We start from the raw sequence: 27,415 nt of genomic DNA, 5'->3' as shown, positions 1-27,415 counted from the left end.
TCTCTGAAGAAGCCAGAATTTGACTCTTGATTTGTCTTGCTGAGAGGGCAGCATTCAAAGACAGTGGGAAATGGCTTGCTATACTGAATGCATCCATCCTAAAGGGCAGGAAAGAGAACAGTGACTGCTTACTGGTTTTAGAATTAAAAGAGAATGAGTCAGAAAGGGGGAAGATGGGGTAGTACCTAGGCCATAAGGCCTCTTGTTCTTGGCTAGAATTAAATCAGCTGAAGGAGCTAACAAAGATATCTCTATCCTGATTCAGTGGAGCAAGGTGTGAATCACGGTCCCAGATGCTCCTAATTCAAGCTAACATCAGAGCTGCCCCTACCAGGATACAGCACTCATTTCACTGCGCCTCTCAGTACCATGGTCATTTGTGCTCAGGTCTCCCAACCCCATTGGGTTATAACCTGTCAGAGGTACTTATTGTATCTTAAGGCTTTGGAGTAGTTCGCACAAAGTTGTAACATCAGGCACAAAACCGGAATTAAACATAGATCTCCTATGTCTATGCAATTAACATATGCATTTTTATTCAGTGATTCAACTCCTTAAAATAGATTGTAAAATAAAGGAACTCCAAAGACACTCATATGACCAAGTGAACCTAAGAATTTTCACTGCAGCCTTATTGGTAATAGCAAAAATTGAGAAAATTGTCAATTAGAAGAATGATTACACAGCTGCAATAAAATACAACCCAGGAGTGGAGAGTGAATCTGAACTGCATTTATAAATTCCTGAAATACTGTTTAATGGAAAAGGCATGACGCAGAAGGAAATATAGAGCATGATTCATATTTGAATGGATATATTGCATATAAAATGAAAGCATAATAGACATAAAAGTAAGAGACCAAATTTAAGACAGTGGTTACCTCTGTGGCCAGAAGTTAAAGGATCCAGAAATAAAAAGTAATAGCTTTCTTTTTTAGAAGCAATTACAGTAAAATATTAAGATTTGTTCAGACTTTGGATGCACTGTTTGGGGGTTTAGCTCAGTGGTAGAGTGCTTGCCTAGGATGCACAAGGCCCTGGGCTCAATCCCCAGCACTGGAAGGAAGGAAAGAGAGAGAAAGAAATTGAAGGTATTTTGGCTAAACTAGTTTTTCATAGTTTGTCTTACCTATTTGGGACATTTTATAAATATAATTTTTTTAAATTATGGTGTTTACATATATACTGATCCTTCCTCCCCCTGCCCTTAAAAAGAAAAAATAAGGGTTGGGGTTGTAACTCAGTAGTAGAGCACTTGCCTAGCATGTGTGAGGCACCGGGTTCAATTCTCAGCAACACATTAAAAAAAAATAAATAAAGATAGTATTTCTATTCACAGCTAAAAATATTAAAAGAAAAAGAAAAAAAAATTAGCTGAGGATACCTTGGAGCTGATGGCAATAGATGGGTGGACAGAGGGTAAATACCTGCCTGCTTCTTACCGTGTTGCAAACTCCTTCAAACCCTCCTCCAAATCCTTTGCACTCTTCTTTTTCCAACGTGGACCCTGAAGAATGGCTTCCACAAAAGAAGAGTAGTAAGAAGGACCATACCAGCAACATTCATAAATATGTCCATGGAGAGAGCATCAAAAAGCATGTCCCTTGGGGCTGAGAATATAGGTCTGTGAGAGAACACTTGGCTACCATGTGAAATTCCTAGCACTTTCAAAAATTAAAGTTAAAAAATATGTTCCTTGGGCTGGGGATGTGGCTCAAGCGGTAGCATGCTTGCCTGGCATGCATGCGGCCCGGGTTCGATCCTCAGCACCACATACAAACAAAGATGTTGTGTCCACCAAATACTAAAAAATAAATAAATATTTAAAAAAAAAAAGTACCAAAAAAAAAAAAATATATATATATGTTCCTTAAACCAAGGACAGTGGTACACACCTATAATCCCAGAAACTCAGGACATTGAATTGATGATGTAAGAACATGAAAGCACAATCTCTCCATCCACACTCAATTATTTAAGTGGTCTTAAAGGAACCTCACATGTACATTGAGGCAGGAGGATACCAAGTTTGAGGCCAGGCTCTGCAACCTAGCAAGACCCTGACTCAAAATAAAAACTAAAGAGTTGGGGATGTAGCTCAGTGGTACGCGCCCCTGGATTCAATCCCTAGGAACACACGCACACACAGCATGCCCTTCAGACACTCAAGACATTCAGAAATTTGCCATGAAGGCAAAGGGGACCTCAGATATGCACAATGACACCAGGTTCAGGAGTAGTCTGGGCCTAAGGAATAAGGAAAGTCCTGTACCATATCTGTATAGTTGTCCAGAAAATGCAAAAAGAATGAAGATCTGCCATACAAGCTCTATACTTCAGTCATCTACGTACCTTTCACCACTTTCAAAAAAATCTACAGTCAATTTGGATGAGAATCTCTGATTTTCAATTAAAGTTGTAAAATGGCAAAAAAAAAATTAAAAAATTGAAGAACAACTCCAATTTAAAGACCTCGACTCTGGCAACAAAACATTTTGCTTTCTGCCTCCTGTTTGAAAAATTTGTTCTGTAAGAAAAGCAATGTCAAAACAAATTTGAAGAGGGAAAAAAAAAAATCACCATCCCTGCTTTCATTTCCATCATGACAGTGCACTTCTTGTTAGAACTTCCAATACTCACAGCTTCTTGCACTTAAAAGACAGAGCTAACATTTGTAAAACTGGGCCAAAATAACCATGAACCCAAACATTCCACACACGGACATAATGGTAGAAACTAAGAAGACTGTAGACAACTGGTCACACCATCTGCCAGAGAAGGCAGGGCTGTCGCACAGCTTTGATTCCGTCTTTGAAGTTATTTCATAAACTGCAAATTTGTTAGCAGAAAAGATCCAGTACATTGCAGAGAAAGTAAAAGTTTGGTTATTTTGGAAATTTTCATTCCTACTGTTCTTAATGGAAATAAACTCATGTTTCTTTTAAGCTATTAAAAGAAAGCCAAGGCAATTGACACAGATGCTATTTGGTGCCCTAAAAAGAGTACAACATACAAGCTTTCACTCAAAAATACAGTACAGGTGAACTATTCCCATTCTCTCTGCCACCCATCATGAGCACATCACTGGAGAGAGATCTAGTTTCTACATATGAAGTTACATATCTTGCTCAGTAACACTGTTCCTGATTACAGCAATAATGTTCATTGTAGTTTTATTTCAAGATAAAGAAATACTAAAATAAGAACATGAAAGCACAATCTCTCCACCCACATTCAATTATTTAAGTGGTCTTAAAGGAACCTGACTTGTACAGTGGTTCCAGTTACAGAATGGTGAAGTAGAAGGAACAAAAAGAATCCACAGATCCATGTTCTAGTGCAAGATTTGTGCAGATTGTGTTAGCTGGTTTTCAACAGCTTCACAGGTAAAAGAATGGCTCCAGGGTTCCTGGTTTAATAACTCTGGGGGTGTGAAAATAAATGAAAAACTATTAATGTTACCCTCCTGCTCTACTGGTCAGCCTGGAGATGGGCATCACAGCAGCCAGAGGCTTTCTGTACTAAGGTAGGAAAAAAAGCACTTATTTTAAACTATTTTGATTTATTCTTGAATAAAATTGAAGGTTGCCAATCCCATATATTATGAACTCTTCAAATTATCTAAAATAAGAACTCTCACTCTACTCTCAGTTAACTACTCTAAATATCTCTGGTAGATCAAGATTAGAGCATTACATGCTAAGAAAACAAAGTGTATTCAAGGAGCCATTTTTTTTTTTAACAAAAGCACATACTTGCCAATTTTAGTTTTTTAATTGGATAATTTTGTAGACTTTCACAATCCAGCTGTTAAGCTGGAAACAGAATTTACAAAACAGATGGTGATAACAAGGTCTGGTTCACAGCAGTTCTAAAGAAAGAACACACCAATCCGATAAACTATCCATTTGCTTTAAAAAGCCTCTAGCAGGCTCGTCTCTTACCACACTGCGTTCACTGCTGCCAGGGGATTTCTTAAAGTGGGCATTACGGAACCAAGGAGAATTCTATCCAAGAAGGGACCAGCAGAGTGTGCAAGCCACCATCATTAGTGACAAATGATTACGGAATAAGGACCATCCTTCAGAACAGCAGTTCCCAATATGGCCAATCACACAGACCTTTGGAAAATACAGCTTCCCAAGACACAGTAAGAAAATCTGATTCACTGAGTGTGGATAAGAACCCAGGATTATGTCTTTTAAAAACCCAAGAAATTCTGATGACCAGTTCAGGGTAGAAGCGCAGGACTTTGAGGACTGAAAAACCACCCCACTGCCAGGCCTCATTTGCTGTTTCAGCAAGGCTGAACAGGGAGCAATTTCTCACCATGAATCCTCACTGCAGCCACCAAGTCAAAGAGTGATGATTCCTGTGGACACTGTGAGGTCTGCACACAGCTGAGGAAAAGTTGAACAAGCTCTAGGGAAGCTGAAAAGGGTTGGGGAGAGCAGGGACAAAGGGGGGAGATATAGAAAGCTGGAGCCAACTTTACCTGAAGCAGAAAGGACCACACACTCCCAGGAAAGGGGAAGGAAGGAGAACCTCACATCAAAATAATGTGGCCCCATTCTAGAAAAATCAGCCACTTGAGACATCAGTCAGATTTTACAGCCCACTCAATTGAAATCATAACATGATCAAGTCTCTGAGCTAGATACAAATATATCAAACCGGATGTGGCTCAAGCGGTAGCGCGCTCGCCTGGCATGCGGGCGGCCCGGGTTCGATCCTCAGCACCACATACCAACAAAGATGTTGTGTCCGCCGACAACTAAAAAATAAATATTAAAAAATTCAAAAAAAATAAACAAAACAAATATATCAAACTATGTCTCAAGAGACTTGAGATCTGAGGAAATAAGAGGCCTGGGTATAACAGTATTTGGAGAATGGCTTAAAGTTAACCTACAAAAGCAATACTTTACAGAAAGAAAAACTTGTGGGATGAGGGCAAAATTGAGTTGTATTAAAGGTTTAAGATTTCAGGAGGCTGCAGGGTATGGGAGTGTACTCCTGTAATCTCAGCTACTCGGGAGGCTAAGGCAGAAGGATCACTTGAGCCCAGGAGTTTGAAGCCAACCTGAGCAACATAGCAAGATCCTGTGAATGAATAAATGAGGAGAGGAAAGAAGAAAATTAAACATTAAATACTTACTAAAGAAGAACCAACTTGTTGGCCAACTAGTCAACCAACAAGAGTTGACTTTTGCCCTCTTCTTCTGACTCTGGACCAGAGCCCTGATCTCAAGCCACCTAATTCTATTCTGACCTACTAAAGTATACACTGAATAGGGAGAACCCAAAGGCAGGACCCCCGAATGGGGTTTTTCTGCAGTTGAAACTGTAGTTTTTCTGCAGGTTTAGCCATGAGGCTACAAAGCCTATGGCCAATGCTAGCAAAGAAAATGAAGAGAACAAATCTAATTTTAAAAAAGAAACATAACCAGGCATGGTAGTGCACACCTGTAATCCCAGTGACTCAGGAGGCTGAGGCAAGAGGATCCCGTTTGGGGCCAGCTTCCGCAACTTAGCAATACCCTGTCTCAAAATAAAAAAGTAAAAAGGGCTGGGGATATGGCTGAGAGGTACCCTTGGGGTCAATCTATAGTATCATAAAATAAGTTACTAGGTTAAAGTCGAAGAACGGGTCAAAGCTACCTGTCAGCTCAGGAGAGGAGATCAGAAAGGGCAACCTAATACCCAGAGACTGCTGGAGCCCAGAGTTAGTGTGCATTAGTCACAAAATTCTATTTTATCAACTACTTATTTGGTTTCTATAAAGAAAAAAAATCAGTAATTTAATGCTACTTTGACCTTTACTTTTTAAAATCAAACTGGAACAGTTTCAGGGAAAAGGAGAATCCCATTAAATCTTCAAACTAATAAAAAGCCCTTTTTTTTTTTTTTAAAGGAAGTTCTCTAGAGAAATTTATCCTGGAAAAACAATCATATGAAGTATACAACATTCCTACTATAAACATTTTACCTGAATTTAATCAAGTCTTGAGACCTAAATTACATTTTCCAAGAATATGGGCAATAGAGAAACAAATTAAATTTAAAAAAAAAACAACAATGATCAAATCACAAAAATGGAGTATCTTTCAGGACAACAAGCATCTCTGTAAGGCAGTGTTATGGGGTAGGGGCTGCAGGGACAGTTATCATCTAAAACATAATCAGATGCAAATGTATGGACCTCTAGTGGCTCCCAGTTTTAAAAAAAAATCATTAAAAGATGTTTGGGACCACTGAAGAAATGTGAATATAGAGTAGGAATTCGATGATATGAGGGAATTAACAATTAATTTTAATAAAGATGGAGTAAGTGATTAAGAAGAAAAACTGTTTTCAAGGTGATATATTATTTTTTTTTCTTTTCTTTTTTTTTTTTTTTCTTTTTTTTGGTGGTGGTGGGGAAGTGATTCCCAGGGATTGAACCCAAGTATCTATCAATGAGATACTTCCTCAGTCCTATTTTGAGACAGGTTCTTGCTAAATTTTCCAGGGTGGCCTCAAACTTGGAATACTCCGGCTTCAGCCTCCCAAACTGCTGGTATTACAGATATGTGCCACCATCCCTGACCTGCCATTTTACCTCTTAATACAGGTCTTTGATTTATTATCAGTAAAAGAATAGAGTATGCCAATATGGCAGGAAGCTAATTTTGAATCTAGGTGGTAGGTATATAGATGTCCACTATATAATTTTGTCTACTTTTGTGTTTGGAAATCTTATAATAAAGGAACAAATTTTTAGAAAGCATGATCCTAAAATATTAGTTTTGCTTGTTCTCCCAACAAACTGAGAAACTGCTTTTCTAGTTGATATGAAGTCCTTGTTAAAAAAATAATAATAATAAAATCTTTTTTAAAAATATTTTTTTAGTTGGAGATGGACATAAAACCTTTAGTTTTATGTGGTGCTGAGGATTGAATCCAGTGTCTACATGTGCTAGGCAAGCACTCTACCACTGAGCTACAACCCCAGTCTAACAAACTAAAATTTTACATGACAGTAAAACTAGCAACTGGTTCTGTCAAGGGTGGAGAGTCCTTAAAGACTTCATCTAATCAAAGGGGCTAAGGGTTACAAGTCCACAGACCATGAAGAACACATAGATGAGGGACCTTTTCAAAACCTCTGGGAGCTGGGATTGTGGGTACAGTGCTTGCCTAGCATGTATGAGACACTGGGTTCAATCCTCAGAACCACACAATAAATAAAATAAAGGTATCATGTCCATCTACAACTAAAAAAAAAAAAACCACTGCATCACAAGAAAAAAAGAGATCTGGTTATCAGAAACCATTAAGTATGCATGTTTCAAGGGAAACCCATACTGTTTTAGTTAGATTTTGTGTCGTTATGACCAAAACACTGAACATCCACTTATAGGAGGAAAAGTTTATTTGGGGCTTACAGTTTCAAAGGTCTCAGTCCATAGATGGCCAGCTCCACTGCTCTGGGTCCAAGGTGAGGCAGCATATCATGGGGGAAGGGCATAGCAGAGGAAAGCTGCTTAGCTCATGGTGGTGTCAAGAAGCAGAGAGAGAGGGAGAAGGGGCCACAGAAAAGATGCACCCTTTCAGGACATGTTCCCAATGACCCACCACTTCTAGCAACGCCCTATTCACCTACAGTTACCACCCAGTCAGTCTATTCAAATTAGGACGGACTGATTAAGTTACAGCTCTTACAATCCAATCATTTCACCTCTGAATATCCTTGCATTGGCAGGAGTTTCGGAGGACACCTAATATCCAAACTATAACACACACTCCTAGCATTGAAAGTATTCTAAGGTGCTTACTGGGTCCCCCATCAGCTATGAGGAATCAACAGAGTGAGCAATGAGATGATACTGAGAGGCCCACAGTGCTGCAAGGAGCTTCAGCATGACAATCCAACTAATTACCAGTCTCACGGCCTCTCCCTGCACAGCAGACCAGAATAACTTGTCTAGGGTACTAAACCAGTTTGCAGAGGGCTGGGCATGATGGCACACATTGAAGGATCCCAAATTTAAGCCCAGCCTGAGCAACTTAGTGAAAGCCTATCTCAAAATACAAAATAAAAAGGGTTAGGGGATGTAGCTCAGTGCTAGAGCACCCCTGGGTTCAATCCTAGTACCTAAATAATTAAACAAACCAACAAACAATAAACAAATTAGCAGGAATGCTATGACTAGCCCAGGCTAGTTCTTCCCATTATAGCAGGATGTATTTTTGTTGACATACTAAAACACCAGTTTCAGAAACACCACATCTTAGGATTGTATCAACAGAATTTCCAACACATTGTGAAACTGGATGATTTGCACCTTACTTGTAAAGGGCCCCATCCTTCAAAAGGCCAGTTAATCATGGTGGAAAGGAATAGAAAGGAAGAAAGAGACACTAACATGAATGAAAAATAGCATGGAGTAAGCAAGCCCTCCACAGAAGGTACTAACAGGTGGAGGCTATCGGCTAGCTCCTGCAGCTGAAAGGCCAATTAGTTCTGATGGGTGATCAGAGTGGCATACCACCATTGATGCCCAGGCATTAACAGGAGCTCTTACATTTTGAAGGGTGGTGGACATTTAGAGAGGTATGATCTACAGCAGCTCTGCCATAAACTACGAGACAGAGTCCTCACTGAGTAACAGCCTCTCCATTGAACTGCAGCATGGATAGACCTAAATCATTGCTAATGAACATCTTAACACAAGTCCATGAATTACATAGATATAAATGCATTTTAATCTATCTTAGTGACAGCTTCCTTGTTTGGGATGATTTTAATGGCTTTGATTCCTACTTAGAACAAATAAAAATAAATACTTATGACATGAAATACATCATGTGGGAGGATGGATATAATAAAATTATGTTGTATGCAATTATGAATATGCCACATTGAAACCCATTTTGTATCATTAAAATGTACTAATTTTTTTTTAAAATCATGCTTCACAGCAAGAATCATGTGCTCTTGGGAAAGCTGAAACAGCTGGACTAAACAAACCTCAAAAGAATTCAGCCCAGAACTCAGCAACAGCCAATTCCTCACCTAACCCTGGGTGCTTCTCCATAGAACTTTAGATTAAGAAACAGTTGTCAGTAAATGAAGGTGGGCAGGGGGCTCCCCATGGTTAGCAACCCACACCAGAAAGGTTTTTTAAAAAGGAGGTGAACAGACAAGATGGGCTAAAGACTGCACAAGAACAGCCCCAGGAAGGACTTTGCCTGGGTCTCAACACCAGTGTATGGATGAAACTAAAATACTATACTGTCTTATGTGGGAAAATGGTTTTAGAAGATAAGAAAACACATAGGTAACAGGCTACAACACAACAAAATCTCTTAGCCCTGGTGAGGAAAGACAGCAGAAGGAAGAAACCTATTAGAATTCAGAAAAAGCACTTTGGTGCGGACAGACTGGAGCAGGGCAAGCTAGGAGGCAAGGTAACTAGTGAAGTGGTCACTGTAATCAGGTGAGAGACATGGCAGTCAGATTCTGGAGACATTCAGGTGGTATGATTCAGGACTTTTGAGCGCGATTAACCAAGGGATTAATGGGAAGACAAAAATGCAGACAAAATGAATGACCAGAGTTTAGAGACTAGACCAAATAGCAACACATATTCAGGTAAAGTTTATTAGAAGGACTGACAATGTAGGACTAGAAGGTACTTTCAAAACATCAGAAAAAGGAGGTAGTCCTAATGTCTTCAGTGTTAACCTTGAATAAGTTTAAGGTAAGGGCCCAGTGGGTATGGCTCCCGCCTAACATGCACAAGGCCCTGGGATCCATCCCAGCAAAAAAATAAACTAAATATATATAATTGCTTTGAAAACATCATTTAATTTTAACTGACATACTGTTTTAGAGCAAACTTTTTCAGCAAGTAGAAGGAGTACACTAAAATAATGATAAAAAGTTTGGCATAGGAACATGTAAGCCGGTAACATGGTAGGTATTGTGCACTGTACCTAATTACATGTGCTACACTTGTATACAACTGGCAGCACAGCAGGCTCGATTACACCACCATCACCACAAATTCACAGGTAACGCACTGTACTATAATGTTAGAATGACCACAAGGTCACTAGGCAACAGGAATTTTCCAGCTTCCTTATAATTTTGTGAGATCACCGTCACGCCAGGGTTGACTGAATGGTTGTCATGAGGCACATAACTGTATATGTTCTATATTTCTCTGATTTCAGGGTAATTGTTTTCAGCAATACATACTGTACAACTGTGAAAATTTAGCTAATTATTAGAACAAGTTGTGTTTCTTTTACTCCTAAATTTGAAATAACTGTCACAATATTTTTTTAATTTTTTTTTTGTTTAGTTGTAGGTGGACACAATCTTTTATTTATTTTTATGCAGTGCGGAGGATCGAACCCAGTGCCTCATGCAAGGAAGGCAAGCACTCTACCACTGAGCTACAACCCCAGCCCCACGAGATTTTTAATCTATTTGAAAATACATGTACATACTTCAGAAATCAAAATTTTTAAAGTATCACTGACCCTCGAACAACATGCATTTGAGTTGTATGGGTCCACTTATACATGGATTTATTGGCTTTTGGAGATTTGGGACAATGTGAAAAACTCAGACAAACCAGGTAGCCTAGAAATATTTTTAAAAATTAAGAAAAAAATTAAGTATGCCAAGAATGTACAAAATATGTGTAGATAATTCTATTTTATCATAAAATAGACACAAACCCACTACAAAAAGCGAAAAATTGTGCTAGGCGTGGTGGCACACACCTATGATCCCAGCAGCTCAGGAAGCTGGGGCAGGAGGATTATGTGAATTCAAAGCCAGCCTCAGCAAAAGCAAGGCACTAGGCAACTCAGTGAGACCCTGTCTCTAAATAAAATACAAAACAGGGCTGGGGATGTGGCTCAGTGGTTGAGAGCCCCCAAATTCAATCCCTGGTACCTAAAAAAAATAGGAAAAAACGTGAAAACCTGTCAGGCACAGTGGCACACGCCTGTAATCCCAGAAACTCAGGAGGTCAAGGCAGGAGGATCTCAAGTTCACAGCTAGCCTTAGCAATTTAGTGAGGCCCTAAGCAACTTAAGGAGATCCTGTCTCTAAAATATAAAAAAAAGGGCTGTGGATATAATATAGTTAAGCACCCCTTGGTTACCAGGGTTACAAAAAAAAAAAAAAAAGTGAAAACTGACTAATCAAAAAAAGGTAGACAACTAGACATTTAGCTGTCTCCAGACAGAAGCACATGCCACCATCTATGAAGTATTCTTGATTAAATGTAAGGGTTGGGGGTATGCAAGTCTCTAAATCTAATTACTAGTGTATAAGCAAAAAGGGGCAAAAGAAACATGCTAACCTAAATCATGAGAATAAAATAAGCAAAACCTAGAAAAAATTGATAAGTAACACTGGTCCTCTTATGGTTTTATTTTGATATACAGTTTTAAAACTAATTATTGCAAGATATTGAGTTCATCATCCAGCCACTGTTCATTTTTATCCTCAAATTTTTAGTAAAAACTTCTGATTTGTTTTATTTTTACTATATGGGCCATATAGCTCCAACATCTGCCATTTATGAAAACTAATTTTGTTTTGCACTGCAATGTGGGATATTCTACAGGACAAATGGCCCTGTTTGTTCAACAACAAAGTATTAGAGACTAAAACGGAAGTACAAAATGTAACAAACTCAAAGAACCTTAAGAAGATTTATCCAATGTAATGAGTAAAGTTTGTTTGGATCCTGAATCAAACAAATAAGCTTATAAAAAAAGATGCCTGTGAGAAAATCAGAGCTCAACAAACAATGGCTACATATGTGATGTTGGGGAACAACTGTTCAAGTATGATCATATATTATAGTTATTTTAAGTTCTTATACTTTAGAAATGTCTTAAAGTATTTATTAGTGAAATGACATATCTGGGATTTGTTTTAAGATAATCCAATGGAGGAGGGCCGAGAGGCAAGAGGGACCGAGCAAGAGGGACCGAGCAAGACAGACTGCCATGTATGTTGACAGCTACTGAGGTTGAGCAATGGTACACAGAAGCTCATTCTTAACTGTGGGTACATGTGAACATTTCTACAATAAAGTGCTTAAAACCTGTCATCCTAACAGGATGAAAAGTTAAGAAGTGCTATCTGTCCTTAAGAAATTAATTCAAGGCACTGGGGCTGGGGCTCAGTGGTAGAGCACTCGCCTAGCATACGCGAGGCGTTGGGTTCGATCCTCAGCACCACATAAAAATAAAGTAAAGGTATTGTGTCCAACTACAACTAAAAAAAAATTTTTTAAAGAAATTAATTCAAATATTCATGATTCCTTCCACCTGTGATGGGCAATGGGCTAGGAATTCAAAGAGGAGTACAGACAGTCTCCTGTTCTCTAAAAAAACTGCTACCAATGCTGTAAGAAGAAAAAATTCTAGTACATGAATGTCCTCTCAGCCTTGACTATAACAAATTTATAACAGATAATCTGTTAATTCAATCCACATTAATCCCCAACCCAATTGCCATAGACACAATAGAGAATTTTCTGTTGTAGGGAACATATTTGTTTACACAACCAGGAATTAAGAACTGTTCGTACAATCCAAGATTCATAACCTGGGATCCGATGATCAGACAGTGGCCCTCTCCTGGTAAATCTTAATACTGCAGTCCCATTCAACCAAATACTGGACTGACATTAGTGTGCAGCAAATGAGTTGGGTGGGGGTGAAGGGTGCAGCAATGCATGAAGGAGTTTCTAAAGCTAGACAGCAAACAGCAGATGAAAGAAGAGGAAGAGATTCAAATAAACCATAAAACATTATGAATAAATTAAAGACGGCGTTAGAGATTATGACAATTCTTTCTCCATCACCCTCTCAGCCCGGCTACTCTCAAGATTCCAGCCTGGGCAGGTTTTTCCTGGGCTTCAATTTCCTCATCTATAAAATGGAAATTATATTACCTACCCTATAGGACTACCATGAATATCAAGCCAGGCCACATATGTCAAGAACTCAGACAGGGTCCAGTAGGTGGCAAGCCATCTGCGGTGTATGTCATTCAGATATGGGTCAGCTCAGTATCATTCCCCAACCCAGGCTCCCACCTCCAGCAGAGATCAAGTTCCTTTGCTAAATGCTTTCCTTGAGCTGTGCATTCACTGTCGCATTTCTCTTTCCTGTGATTCTATGTGTTTTCTTTTCAAGAGGCTGTGAGTTCCACAAGAGCAGGAGCCACACTCAGCTTTGCTCATTCTGTATTCCTAGTATTCAGCACAGTGCCTGGCATGCGATGAATTTTTTAAAAAAACAAAATTGTAGTAAAAATCCATACTAATCCTAGTTAGTCTTACGAATAATAGCATTTAGTACTCACATGGATTGAATAGTTAGTTTCCCCTTAAAAAATACATGTTGAAGTCCTAAACTCCAAGTACCTTAGAACATAACCTAATGATGTTGTTGCTGATGTTATCCAACTTATAATGAGACATACTGGAATACAGTAAATCCTTAAATCAACACAACTAGTGAACGCAGAAGATAGAACTTGGATGTTGACAGAGGCAGAGAGTGGACTGTTGAAGCCCCAAACCAAGGAACATGTGGGACTGTTGGTCCTACTACCAGAGGCTGGGAAGAGTAAGGAAGGACACCCACCACAGGTTTCAGAGGACGTGGGTATTCGTGGACACCTTGATTTCAGACATTTAGCCTCTGGGACTGTGAGACTTGATTTCTGTTATTTTCACCACCCAGTTATGGTATTTCATAATGGCAGCCCTAGGAAACCAATACAAGTACCAACCCAGCGGCTTTGTTTGGTATGTCAAGTTATGCATTGTGCCTTTCCCTCCCTTGTCAGAAAAATTGTTTACAGATATAAATGTGTATTTATAGTTATATTTGATACTGTGGATCAATCCCAGGGGTGCTCTACTACTGAGCTACATCCCCAGTCCTTTTTATTTTTTTGAGACAGGGTCTCCCTAAGTTGCCCAGACTGGACTCAAACTCTGGATCCTCCTGCCTCAGCTTCCAGAGTAGCTGGGATCATAGGTATATGCCAATCCTAGGTATAGATTATATTTTTTAAATTTGTTGTTTTAACATATTTTTAAAGGAACTATTAGGACTGACTTTTCTTCCCAATTTTCAATAACTTCTTCTTAATAGTTTTAATCCATTTCGATTTCCTGCAAATTCCAGTCATTAAGATATCCACAGCTTTGTCATTTTTCTCTCTTTATTCACAGTGCTCTTTCTAGCAGCAAATAGACCTAAATTGTATATGAGCATCACCTAACAAAATTAAAAACAAATTATTAGTCAAGATTTAAATAAGCTGAATATTCAAAACAGCATCTCTTAATAAATGAACTTTTCTCTCTTTTTAATATTTATTTTTGTTTTCAGTTATAGTTGGACACAAAACCTTTATTTTTATTTATTTTTGTGTGGTGCTGAGGATTGAACCCAGGGCCTCACACATGCTAGGCAAGCACTCTACCGCAGAGTCACAACCCAGCCCCTAATAAAATGAACTTTTCTACAATATACTTTAAAACTTGGGACAAACTCACCTTTCACCAAAGATGTAAGAAGAAATTGTAAATTATTTGACTTTTTGTCCCTTTTACATGCTAAAAACTGTTACAATTTTTATTTTTGGTTCAGCATAACAGCCTGGTTTAATCAATCAGAGAGGTTTGTGATTCAAAAAGAAAAATCTTTTGTGACTGCCACGTTACAGTATGAAGTAGCTAAGAATTCATTCTTGTATAAATGAAGTACCTAACTGCCTTGTGTAATCCTCAGAGAATGGAGGCAATCTGGCAGGGAACATGGCTGAGGAGGGAACCTGACTTACTGTGCATGCCTGAGCTTCCCCAGCCCCACAGGGGAAAACAGTCACCTCTGGTGCCATCTCCTCAAGCTAGACGATATCCACACTTCCCAGATTTGGAGACACTGTCAACCTGATTATGAAAACTGTCTTGGCAGTCTGGATAAGACAAACTAAAACCTAATTTAACTAGAAAATGTGACAGAGCCAAGATTCTTGTGTACTCCCATAAACTCATTTTTAAAAGGACAACTGAGCTGGATGCAGTGGCACACGCCTTTAATCCCAGCAGCTCTGGAGGCTGAGGCAGGAGGATTATGAGTTCAAGGCCAGTCTCAGCAACTTATCGAGGCCCTAAGTAACTCAGTAAGACCCCGTCTGGGGATGTGGCTCAGTGGTTAAGTGCCCCTAGATTCGCTCCCCAGTATCAAAAAAAAAAAAAGGACAACTGATAGGACAAGTTGTACCCATTCAACATTTGGCAGATAATTCTCTCTAAAAAGGTTGCTCCTTTTTATAGCTGGGAGAGGACAGGGAATAGGAAGGGTCAGTCACAGGGGAATAAAAGCCAAAGACCTCAGGATGTAGTGGACACTCAAAATTCAGTACTGGTTCTGAATAAAAGGAGAGTGGGCATACAGGAAAGGGCCCTTGTATAGAAAGAACTCACCACAATAAAAATTGAATATGTAAGAGAAATAGGCTATGGCTATACTGAAATGGGGCAGAAACAGAAAAAGATGAGTTGGTGTAAGTTGGTCCAAAGATCAGCCTATGACGCTAGATTCTCCCGTTCCTTGGAGAGGTGCTGGTGTCCACTCCACCTACAAGCTACAGCCCAGAAGTGAACAGGAAACCAGGAGAATTATACAGCTGTGACATAGCCCTGTCTTGGGCAACCACAGGTGCTTCCATGAGAACACACTAGAAAGCTGGGGCTAGGGTTATGGAGAGAAGCTGCAGTGTGGGGACGATGATAGATTCCCTAGGGCACTAGGGAAACTAGCCTCAAATCACACAAGAGGAGGAACTGCGAAAAGAAGGAAGGAAAAAAAAACTTGGGGAATATGAAATACTAACCTACATTTTCTTTCTTTTTTTTTTTTTTTTTTTTTGGTACTAGGTATTGAATACTTTACCAATAAGCCTCATCACCAGTCCTTTTTTTTATATTTTAAGTTGAGACAAGGTCTCATTAAGTTGCTGTGCTGGCCTCAAACTTGCCATTGTCTTCCTCAGTCACTGGGATTACAGGAGTGCACAACTGTGCACCCTGGCCCAACTTACATTTTCTTACATTTTCTCGCATATCAACAATATTAACCAAAAATTAATATGCAGAATATAAAGTAAATAAGGTCCTAATCTGTTCACAAGCTTAGAAATTAGTTTCAAAGATTATTCCTATTCAAAATAATCTATAATAGTCATTGATTTATGCTCCAAAAGAAATAAAAATTGAGGATTGTGCAGGATTGTCCTATTACTCTCTTCTATATTTTCTACAAAAGTATGACTCCTCCAGCCACCTGCCACTCACTTCTCCCACCTGTATCCTTCCTTCTCTCTCCCATCCTGGGTGGTCCAAGACATGGAAAAACACCATTTCAGGTTCATTTCTTTAAACTCAGTATCAACCTTGCTGTCTCTCCACTCAATCTGCTTTAATTATATATCTCTTAAAAATAAATATTAAATCCTTAAGTGTGATATTCTAATATTTTTCAAAACTTTTGACTGCAACCCCAGTGAGAAATGCATTCCACATGTGGAGTCAAGTTTTAGAGAACTCACAGGTATGATTTGTGTGTGCGCATGCACGCACACACACAAATCATACCTGTGAGTTCCCTAAAATTTTATCCTTACTAGTCTTATTGCATATGATAAACTGATCTTATCCATTCTACTCCACCATTTGCTTGTTTGTTTGTTTTTAATGCTGGTAATCCAGCTCGAGGTTGAAGTATTTGGTAGATAAAGGCGCACTGATTCATCTCCCTGTGTTGCACCATAAGGAAATAAGTACTGAAGAGTTCAGCCATGGGGCTGCCTGGCTCTCCCACTTGTAAACTGTCAACCTTTCTGCCTCGATTTCCGAGTCATGGGGTAAGAGAACAGAATTCACCTCAAAGTTGAGGATTCAACCATCCACAAAAAGCACTGAACCCATTAAGACATTCAATTAATAACCATTAATTATTTTAAATAAGGTCCATGAGCTTTTTTATCATAGTAAAATAGACATAAGATAGAATAAAGTGCTCTTTGGAGACTTTAGTCCTCTGTAGCTGAATCTTGACTTATGAGACAAGCTGCTGCTGCTGCTATTTCTCAAGTAAACCTGTGGCTCACTTTAGATAGTCTGTGGCCTGTCCCTCCCATGCTAGGGTACAGGACACTGTCCTGACAAGGCTGTGGAGACACCTCCTCCTCCTCCTGTATCTTCAAGAGACAGAATGAACAAGATCCCTAAAGGGTCTTCTCCATTATATCCCAGAATATTTACTCTGGGATAATTGAACTCACAGAAAACAGAACCATTATTCTTTACCCTTTGCATTTTGAAACTCTCCAAACTTTTGCCATCAAGAGGTGAGAAAATCATGGGACTAGAGGTCCATTTCTTGGCTTTAGGATACAGTATCATTTCCTCTTGGCACTCCACCCCTCTCGTGCTTTGATTTCCCACCCTTCCTTTAGGGTGTGGAAGACTGGGCAAAAAATAACTTTGTTCTTCCCAGGATGTAGTCTCTGTGTTGCTCCATACTCTTTCAGGAAAATAACAGGGACAGCACTGTTTTTTCTAGGAGAAACGGTAAAGGCAAAGGCTTCTTCACAGAAATAAATGTCACCAATGTGTACAGAAGATGTGGAATGAAGAACAATGACTTTGATCCCAGCCAAAGATACCAGCAGATTTTAAAAATAAATAAATACCAACACTGCTCGCCTGATAAACAGGCATTCCTGGATTATTCTCCACTCGCCTTCACATGGCCTCCTCACAGACCCACACTGCCTGCTAACCCACCGCTGAAAGCTGGATAGGCATCCAGATACCCTGGGTCAACCCAGCTGACTTGGAGGGAGGGGACTCTGGAGCATCAGCTGAGAATTGCTTTCTTTCTTTAGAAGGAGGAAAAGGACGAAGGCTTTCAGCAGCAAATTAGCCCGAGAAACCTCACACCTCAAACTCCAGGGAAGACTGCACTCAGAACTGTTCCAATTTTTGGAAAAGTCCTGAGCTAAAGTAAACTTGAGATGGATTAAAGAATTAACAACTCTCTGAAGTCCCCTGATAAATAAATCAGAATGCTGGTCCCTGGATTTTGCGGCGGAAGAACTCTGGGTGACCAATGCACACGTAGCCAGGGCTTCACTCCAAGATCTACCAAAAAGGGGGGCGGGGGGCAGGAAGGAGGGTCTCAAGAAAAGAAACGACCCAGGAACCTGTCATTTCCAACAAGTGCGTAGGCGATCCTTATCAAGTTGTGTCCTACTAGTGCCTCAAGCACCCGGTTCTGGGTGCTGAGGTGAGAAGGGCAGCAACAGACTCCCACCGGCCGAGGAGCTCAGTGACAGCGGTTCCGCCCAAGGAACCCCCAGCCCCAGGCTCTAGAGGGGAGGTTGAGTGCTGGGAGAGAGGAGGACCCCGCGAGGACAGCTGCAGGGACCTCCCGGAGGCGAGGCCACTGCTCTCCTGGGCGCCTGGATCCTCGCCTCCGGGCAGCTGGCCAGCACGGAGGGCGGGGTGCGAAGGTGACAGTACTGGGCTCCCTCCGCCCAGAGTGTGGCAACTCCGGAAACTTCCTGGAGCCGCCGCCGGCTTCCCCGCAGCCACCTCTCCCGCTCCCCGCCCGTCCCAGTAGTCAGCGCCGACGCCGCCGGCGGGGTCACTGACCTGAGATGGTCTCTTGGTAGCCCTTGGTGAAGAACTGCATGGCCGTGGCCGCCCTCAAGGGCGTCTTGAGCAACCCCTGCCGCTGGGGGTCCTCGCCCAGAGAGCGCAGGATGGACGAATAGGCGGCCGCCAGGTTGGGGAGGTTCAGCTCGTTATCCTCCACTCCGCGGGGTCCTTCGCCCTTCCAGCCGTCCGCGGGCTGGGGGCTTTTGGCCTCGGGCCGCGGGGACTTCTCCGCCGGCAGGCTTGGCCCGGGCCGCGACGGCTCCCGCTCGGGAAATCCATTGGTGCACCTGGCTCCCCGCGGCTTCTCCGCCGGCGCCCGAACCGGGCCCTTCTCCATGGTCCCGCTGCTACCGCTCGGGGAGACCCCGGGGCGCCTCAGGGGGCTGCAGCTAAACTTCGCAGGCGGCGGCCCGCAATGACCTGTGGCCCGAATCACCTGAGGACGGTAAGCGATCTGGCAGAGACACGCTCGAGCCGAGGCCGCCGCCGGCTGGACAGACCGGCAGCGCCTCCTTTTTATGGCCCGGCGGCTCGGCCGGCGCCACGGGGTGCTCCCATTGGCCCGGGCCGTTCGCGTCACGGCGCTCGCTCCGGCCCCTCGCCCTGCCCTTGGGGTGGGCCCTCCAGAGAGGCCACGGGCCCCAGACCGCCCCAAGGCAACCCGCGGAGCAAGTGGGTCCCTCGGGTCTCACGGTGGGACTAGCCGAGTCCGAAAAGAATCCGGCATCTTGGAACCATAGACGTTGTCTGGGCGCCCGGTCCGCCCTCACTGCGCTTAGGGAAAAGAGGGCGCTGCGTTATGATTGCTGTGGTCTCCTCGCCCTGTAAAGGATGAGCAAACAGGTGGTCTCGCCCGAGGGAGAGGGAGATATGCTGGTGGTAAGATAACCAACTCTTGGGTTTTTAAGATAATATTACAATGTCACACTTGTTTGTTTTAAATGTGTCCAACGCAGGTATCACCCTAGGAGAAACCTCTGGCCATTGTCAGGGCATGTGTGACACTAAGTGGCCCTTATGTGAGTCACTATACCTAGGAGAATAAAATTCTTTTTAAGAGAGAGAGAGAGTTTTTTTAACATTTATTTTTCAGTTTTCGGTGGACACAACATCTTTATTTTATTTGTATGTGGTGCTGAGGATCGAACCCAGCGCCGCGCACATGCCAGGCGAGCGCATTACCGCTTGAGCCACATCCCCAGACCAGAATAAAATTCTTGAAGGCAAGCACGGATACCAGACCTCAAGACCAATTCTCTATTTTATCTCCATGTGACCTTTGTCTTCCACAGGGATCAGGCAAACTATACTCTTTTCATTAGCATGTGTTTGGTAGATAAGCCGAGGGGCCTGGGGCCAACCACTAGCCTGTTCCCTGTATAATGTCAGAAACTGCATGAGGCCAAACTAATCAGTTGCAAGAATAGCCCAAGGAAATAATCATCTTTTTTGCTGAAATTTGCAAAACTGAGAAACATCTTGTAACTAGGAGATTAGGATCAGAGGTGCCTCATTTAACCACAAACCTCCACCTGTGAGAAGGTGCCCACTAATCCTCCATCACCCTTCTCCTTTTTAAACCTCCCCTAAATCAGCCTATGGCAAAAATCCCTGACATCTGCTCATCAGATAGCTTATGTAATAAATCCTTTCTCTATCACTGTCTTACCTTTTGTGGGTAACTTTTCTGGGAGCCAGAACTGGAGAAATTAATTCACAAATGAAGAATAGTTAAGGCTTTCATTTAAAACCCATTTGTGACTTGTTGCAGTGGCCCACACCATATCAGCCACCAGGAAGGCTAAGAAAGAAGGATCACAAGTTCAAGGTCAGCCTCAGCAGCTTAGTGAGACCCTGTCCCAAAATAAAAAGGGCTGGGGATATAGTTCAGTGGTAAAGCTCCCCTGGTTCAAGGGTTCAATTCCCCAACACCCAACACCCACCAAAAAAAAAAAAAGGTTTGCATTTTGTGGAAATGCATTTGAGAAATTTGGCACTCCATCCATTTAAAGTGACGTGCAAAGCTTCGTTACCCAGATGTTGGTACAAATTGTGAAATGCTATTGATCAAATGGACTCTTAACCAGTGACATCTGCTTTGTTTTGAGTTTTAAAAAATGAACCTTTTTGGCTGAAGGTGTTACCGATATGTTACCGCTGTTGACCTGTGACAAGTCCTTGCTTTCCCAACATTGAAGTATAACATCAGAGAAGCACGCCAAGGCAAGGTCAGAGTGGAAAGCAGAGGCTTTATTAAAGAACAGCAGAAAAGATTTCTCCCAGAGGAAGAAGGGGACCCAAGAGGTGGAATCCCTGGAAGTGTGATTGTTTCCCCTTTTTATAGTTCTTTCAGTGATGGAATGTAGGTGGGAAGGCCTGAAGGGTGGGGCACAGGGGGGGCAAAGAAGTAATCTTCATTAACATTTCTTTGGGATGGGCTCTGGGCCTTGGGGACATTAACATTCCAAGAGTTGTTCTGCTTTTCCCTGAATTCATTCTCAACATGGCCTCCATTTTGGATCTTACTCGATATTAGACCCGATTTACCTAACTACACTGACTACCTAACTTTAAATCTGGCTTCAAAGGATTATACATGTGTCAAATTAATAACTTATTTGCTTCAAAGAGTTTCAAATGCTAATTTTCTGACTCATTTATACAGAAGTATTAATAGGTGTAGGCTCAGACAAACCAGGAGAGTAGCCCCTGGAATTATTCTATACCTGTAAAGGACGATGGAAAAGCTCTGTAAACTCAACAAGCCAAAACAACTGTTTACCTGTCCGAGATTTTATTAGCAGGACGGTAGCGGCCAGTCGGTAGCAGCCAGTCGCAGAGGAGAAGGGAAGAGAGAGAGAGAGAGAGAGAGAAGAGAGAGGGGGAGATAGGACAGCGGTAAGAGAGAGAGAGGAGGGGAGAAGAGAGAGAGGAGGGGGAAAGAGAGAGAGAGGAGGGGGAAGAGAGAGAGAGGAGGGGGGAGAGAGAGAGGAGGGGGGGAGAGAAAGAGGAGAGGGGGAGAGAGGGAAGGGGGGAGAGAGGAGGGGGGAGAGAGGGAAGGGGGAGAGAGAGAGGGAAGGGGAAGAGAGAGGGAAGGGGGAGAGAAGAGAGAGAGGAGAGGGAAGAGAGGGAGTAAGAGATAGTAAGAGTAAGAGAACGAACACGAACAGGGTGTTGATATTTATGGGCTTAACACAGGATGAGGAGGAACAAGGCAAGTGAGCTGTTGGAGGTGATGGTTCACGCACCATTCAGTGTGTCATGGACCTGAGCTCCCGGAAGAGAAGTACTCTGGGCACCATCTTTCCTGAGCTCCCAGAAGAGAAGCACTCCGGGCGCCATCTTTACCAACAATACCAATAAAGTAGCTCTGTCATTGTAATTTATAATATGTATTTATTGGATGCCTGTTCTAAGAATAGACCTGTTCCAAATATCCAGGAAAGAAATATGAACAATTTCTGGCCTCAGAAGCACTTTTAATCTAAATCAAAGGAAATACAGATCACTTGTCTTGCACACACTAGACCCTGGGTTTGAACCCTAGCTCTATAAAATATAAGCATAAATATGAATATAAAAGTACATATAAGGGCTGGGGCTGTAGCTCAGTGGCAGAGTGCTTGCCTACCACGTGTGAGGCACTGGGTTTGATCCATAGCACCACATAAAAATAAACAAATGAAATAAAGGCATTCTGTCCATACACAACTACCAAAAAAATTTTAAAAGCACAAATATAAATACAAATGTGTATATATATATATATATATACATACATATACATATATATAAAATAGATGAAATATTCATGTCATTTAGGTTTTTTTGTTTTGTTTTATTTTGTCTTGTTTGGAGTGGTGCTTGGGATTGAACCCAGTGAATTTTTTTAAAGATAGGTATTGAATTCGTAGTTGAGTTATTGATGCCAAGTTACATAAATCGAGAAATATGAATATTCCTTGAAAAGTCTCTTGTCACTTTCTTCTTGTTGTGTTTTTTCCCCATCAGCATTTTTTCTCTCTAGTTGTTCTGTCCATTCTTCACTGGTATCTCCCCATCAGAATTAACTCCAGGGTCTCAAACAGAAGCATAGCTGGAGACAGTATTCAAAGGATGAACTTGCATTTCACAAGTGGAAAAAAAAAAGACACTAAGCAGGATAATTTTAAAATGAGAAATTAAGTGGCTATATTTTCAATAAGAATTTTTAGTGGCAGTCTTTTGTCCTCCTTTAAAAACATTTGTAAATATTAACTAATATCATTTTCCCCAAAGCTGATTTCTAATGAAATTTTTACCTAAAAATTTACCTTTTCTTTTAAATACTGCCACTGAGGCATCAACAATTTTGTCATCAATTCCTAGTACAGAATCTCTGGATCCATACTATATATTTACTTGTAAAATGAAAGCAATGAAACCAACAAAAAACCTAAATCAATCCTTTAGCTTCTCTTGCTTTTAGTAACCTGCTTTTATCTCCAATTTTAGGTGTCACCTAGCTAAGCAATATGCCACCATTAGCTGTGCTATGGGTAATACCTATATATAAAAATCATGATGATGACGGTTGCCTAAGTTGTTTTTCAGTAAGTTAGATGTAGCTCAAACCACCTGAAACTACCAACCCTTCATGCTCAAGTTGTAAGAGTAAAAGAAATTGAAGTTAAAGTGTAAAAGACTGGGCATTGTAAAGTTTCTAAGCTGCAAGACCTGAGTTAAAAAGTAAAGGACCAGGTATTGTTAAGTTCCTCTGCTACCCCCAAAACCTGAAATTCCTGTAGCTGTTAGGACAATACCCAGAACTGCCCAGTAAATATTCCCCCTGACCCTCTAGTTTTTTAATAACCTAGGACCCTGTGTAGCCTGGCACATAGGCATTCAGGGCCCAAAACCAATCAGTTTGAATGTGTACCCCACTTAGGAGTGACCAATCACCCCCGCCCAACCTGTTCCCGCCAATGAATGTACTAATCATGTCTAAGAATTGTTGTTTGATTTTCCCACGGTGTATGATGATTTGTTAAAGGAGACTGTGATGTATGCAAAGCCCCCGCCCTCCCCAAAAAGTATACTTAAACACTGCTCAAGCTCTGCCCGGGCTCTGGGCTGCTCTCCCTTCTTGAGTGAGCACAGAGTCTCAGCGCGCTGGATTGGATCCTCAATAAACCCCTTTTGCTATTGCATGAGTTGGTCACTTGGTGGTCTCTTCCTCCGACGTTCGCCGGACCCTTATAAAGTGTCCGATGAGTGACCTTTTGATGTCAGAGGGATCCAACTCCACCCTCATAACACATTAACACCACCGTTTTCGGAATATGTATCCTATGAAGAGCCAATGAAATTTGATTAGGCACACGCAGACCACTGATTACTTTTCCTAACCACCAATCACCTTTCCCCCTGCCTCAGACCACCCTGTTTTTATATTCCATAAATACTTCTATACCTCATCCTCAGAGAGATAGCTTTGAGGCTTGAGGCTCCCACAGTCCTGTGTCTGGCACCTCTTGAATAAATTCTTTGCAAAACTCATCATTCCAATGATTAGCATTCTGCAGGGCAGGTAAAATGGGCCTCATTTGGTAACAACAAGATGCCTTTCATTCAAGGCCAAAAGGTAATAGAAAGAAGGTTTAAAATCAGCAACATTATATGAACAGTTTAATATAGCAAAATGTAGATACTTGGCATGGTTGGTTATAAGTAGCAGCAAGAGGAAGAGGAGGCTACGTTGAGAGTCACAATTTAGTCGGAATGACACCTGGCATTTTGCTAGAGGGAATGGTTGAAAGGTGACCAGGCTCTGGGATTAGGGCAGATCCTGCTGGGATTAGGGCGGATCCTGCTGCCTTGAGCCCCCACTACTTTGGAGTTTCCTTGAGTTCTCATGGGGTTCTGGGAGAATTGGCCTGCACAGAGCCCGGTGGAGGGAGTGTGTTCCTGGGAAGTGTGTGTAGAGTGCCGGTGAGAGTTGGGGAATAAAGAGTTGCCGTTTGAACCTACAAGGCTTTGTGGTGGCTCAGTTATTTGTGCCCAGCCAGACTGCAAGGCTAAACTAAAGGAGCAGGGTATGTTCTGCAGAATTTATTAGCACAAAATAGTTTTATATGCCAGGTGTGATGGCACACACCTGTAATCCCAGCAACTAGAGAGTTCTAGGCAGAAGAATTGCAAGTTTGAGACTAGCATTGGCAACTTAGCCAGACCCTCCCCCAAAATAAAAAATAAAAAGGACTGGGGATGTAGTTCAGTGGTAAAACAACCCTGGGTTCAATTCCCAGTAACCCTTCCTCTCCCCCAAAAAAGTTCAATAGTAAAACTAAGAGCATTTCTATCTAAGAATTATAACAATATCCATGTGTCTAACCCAATAAGGGACTCCTTTTCAGGTTGCACCCAGTCTGGGAGTTTCTTTCTGCCAAAAAGTCAAGGAATTTTTTTAAAAAATTGTTTCCATTCCTAGGGCAATCACATACAAAGAAGTAGATCAGAGAGTCACACAGTGTCACAGATTGGCAAGGCTATAGCAATGTCATACAGTCACTTGCCAAGGGTAAAAGATTAGCTAACATTAGCTATTTAGTGGTAGCAATTGGAAATAAGCAAAAATTTTTAAGTGAACTTGATGGAAATTCTATGTTTCAAATTCAAGCTTGGGAGGAGACTCTGGATAAAGTAGGAAGGTACACTTATTCTACATCTAACTCTCAGAAGCAGAACTGTGGAGTCAACAGAATCCTAAAGTGTCTCACTAAGTCTGTCAAATATAGGGAAACAGCTGGGCGTGCTGGCACATGTAGGTGATCCCAGCCACTTGGGAGGCTGAAGCAGGAGGATGGCAAGTTCCAGGCCAGACAGGGCAACTTAATAACACCCTGTCTCAAAATAAAAAATAAAAAAGGGCTGGGACTGGAAATGTAGCTCTGTGGCAAAGTGTCTCTGGGTTCAATCCCCAGTACTGGGGTGGAGGGAAACCTCACAGGGGCTGGGGATGTGGTTCCATGGTAGAACACTTATCTGAGTGTGGGAGGTCCTGGATTTGATACCCAGCACCAAAAAACAGACAAAACAACAAACAAATACCTCAAACAAATATCTCTCAAAAATAAAAACACAGATAACCTAATTTTAAAATGGAAAGATGTGGACAGATATTTCTGCAAAAAAATACACATGGGGGCTGGGGATGTGGCTCAAGCGGTAGTGCACTCGCCTGGCATGCGTGCGGCCCGGGTTCGATCCTCAGCACCACATACAGACAAAGATGTTGTGTCCACCAAAAACTGAAAAATAAATATTAAAAAAATTCTCTCTCTCTCTCCCTCTTTCTCACTCTCTCTCACTCTTTCTTTAAAAAAAAAAAATACACATGGCCAATAAGTACATAAAAAGATATTCAACATCATTAGCCATGAGGGAAATGCAAATCAAAATCACAGTGAAAATCACCTTACATCCACTAAGATGGTTACATTCAAATCAACAGATAAAAAACTAGGGTCAATGAGGATGTAGAGAAATTGGAACACACTGCTGGCAAGAACATAAAATAGTTTGGCTGCTTTAGAGAACAGCCTGACAGTTCCTCAAAGGATTAAACATAGAGTTCCTGTATGACCCAGCAATTGCACAGTTAGGTATGAATCTCAGAGTAATGAAAATTTTACATCCCCATAAAAACCTCTCCGTGAATGTTCACAGCACTATTATTTCATAATAGCTAAAAAGTTGAAACAACCTAAATGTCTGTCAACTGATTTATAAACAAAGTGTGGTGCAGTAATAAGGGCATAGTTTGTATGTACCCCCCCACACACACACTACCCTTCACCAGGGTCCATTATGATTGGAGTCTCCATCCCCAGGTTGTGGTATAAAAAGGTGGAACTGCTATGAGATAGGGCCTTGTATGAGGTCCTTAGGTCATTGGGGGCATGCCCTCAAAAGGATTGTGGGACCCTAGGCTAGCTCCTGGTTTGGGATGTAATTGCTTGGGCTTCCACCATTACTATCCATCATTTGCCATGGGATCTTCACCAGAACTGAGCCGATGCAGGTGCCATGCATTTAAGCCTGCAAAACTATGTGCTAAATAAACTTTCTTTCCTGCATAAATGTTCTGTGTCAAGTATTTTGTTACAGTGACAAAAAGCTAATTAACACATTTGGTATATATATATATATATACACACTGGAATATTACTTGGCAATAAAGTAATATCCTACAACATGAAGGAATCTTGAAAACATGATATCAAGTAAAAAAAAAGGTCAGATTCAAAAGCCCACATATTGTGTAACTCTCTTATATGACATATCTAGAATAAGCAAATACAGAGAGTAGTCTAGCTATTTCCAGAGGCTAGGGGGGAATGGGAAATTGGAAATGATTGCTAAAAGGTCAGAGGTTTCTTTTTGGGTGATTACCATTTTCTGGATTTAGATAATGGTAATAGTTAGGTAACTTTGTGAATATACTAAAAATACTGGATTATATACTTTGAAAGGATGAATTTTGTGATGTGTGAATTACATTTCAATAACAATGATATCTCTCAAAAAAATTAAAAAACATAATGTGTTAGCTTTTTGTTGCGATGACAAAAATGCCTAAAATAACCAATTAAAGAGAAAAGGTTTAT

General features: G+C 41.3%; 1 protein-coding gene across 1 annotated transcript in view; it reads right to left on the bottom strand.

Annotated features, from left to right (window-relative positions):
* The window catches only part of Gch1 (GTP cyclohydrolase 1), a 42,626-nt gene extending 23,381 nt beyond the window's left edge, over positions 1 to 19,245 (bottom strand). Inside the window, exon 1 of the mRNA XM_076848370.2 lies at positions 18,762 to 19,245. Within this exon, the coding sequence (XP_076704485.1) occupies positions 18,762 to 19,104 (343 nt within the window). The 5' untranslated portion in view covers positions 19,105 to 19,245. The remainder of the gene's footprint in view (positions 1 to 18,761) is intronic.
* Positions 19,246 to 27,415: the final 8,170 nt, after the last annotated feature.

This window comes from Callospermophilus lateralis, chromosome 3, assembly GCF_048772815.1.
Source record: "Callospermophilus lateralis isolate mCalLat2 chromosome 3, mCalLat2.hap1, whole genome shotgun sequence".
Taxonomy (NCBI): domain Eukaryota; kingdom Metazoa; phylum Chordata; class Mammalia; order Rodentia; family Sciuridae; genus Callospermophilus; species Callospermophilus lateralis.
Note: the sequence above shows the minus strand (reverse complement) of the source record. Positions and strands in the feature narration are given on the sequence as shown.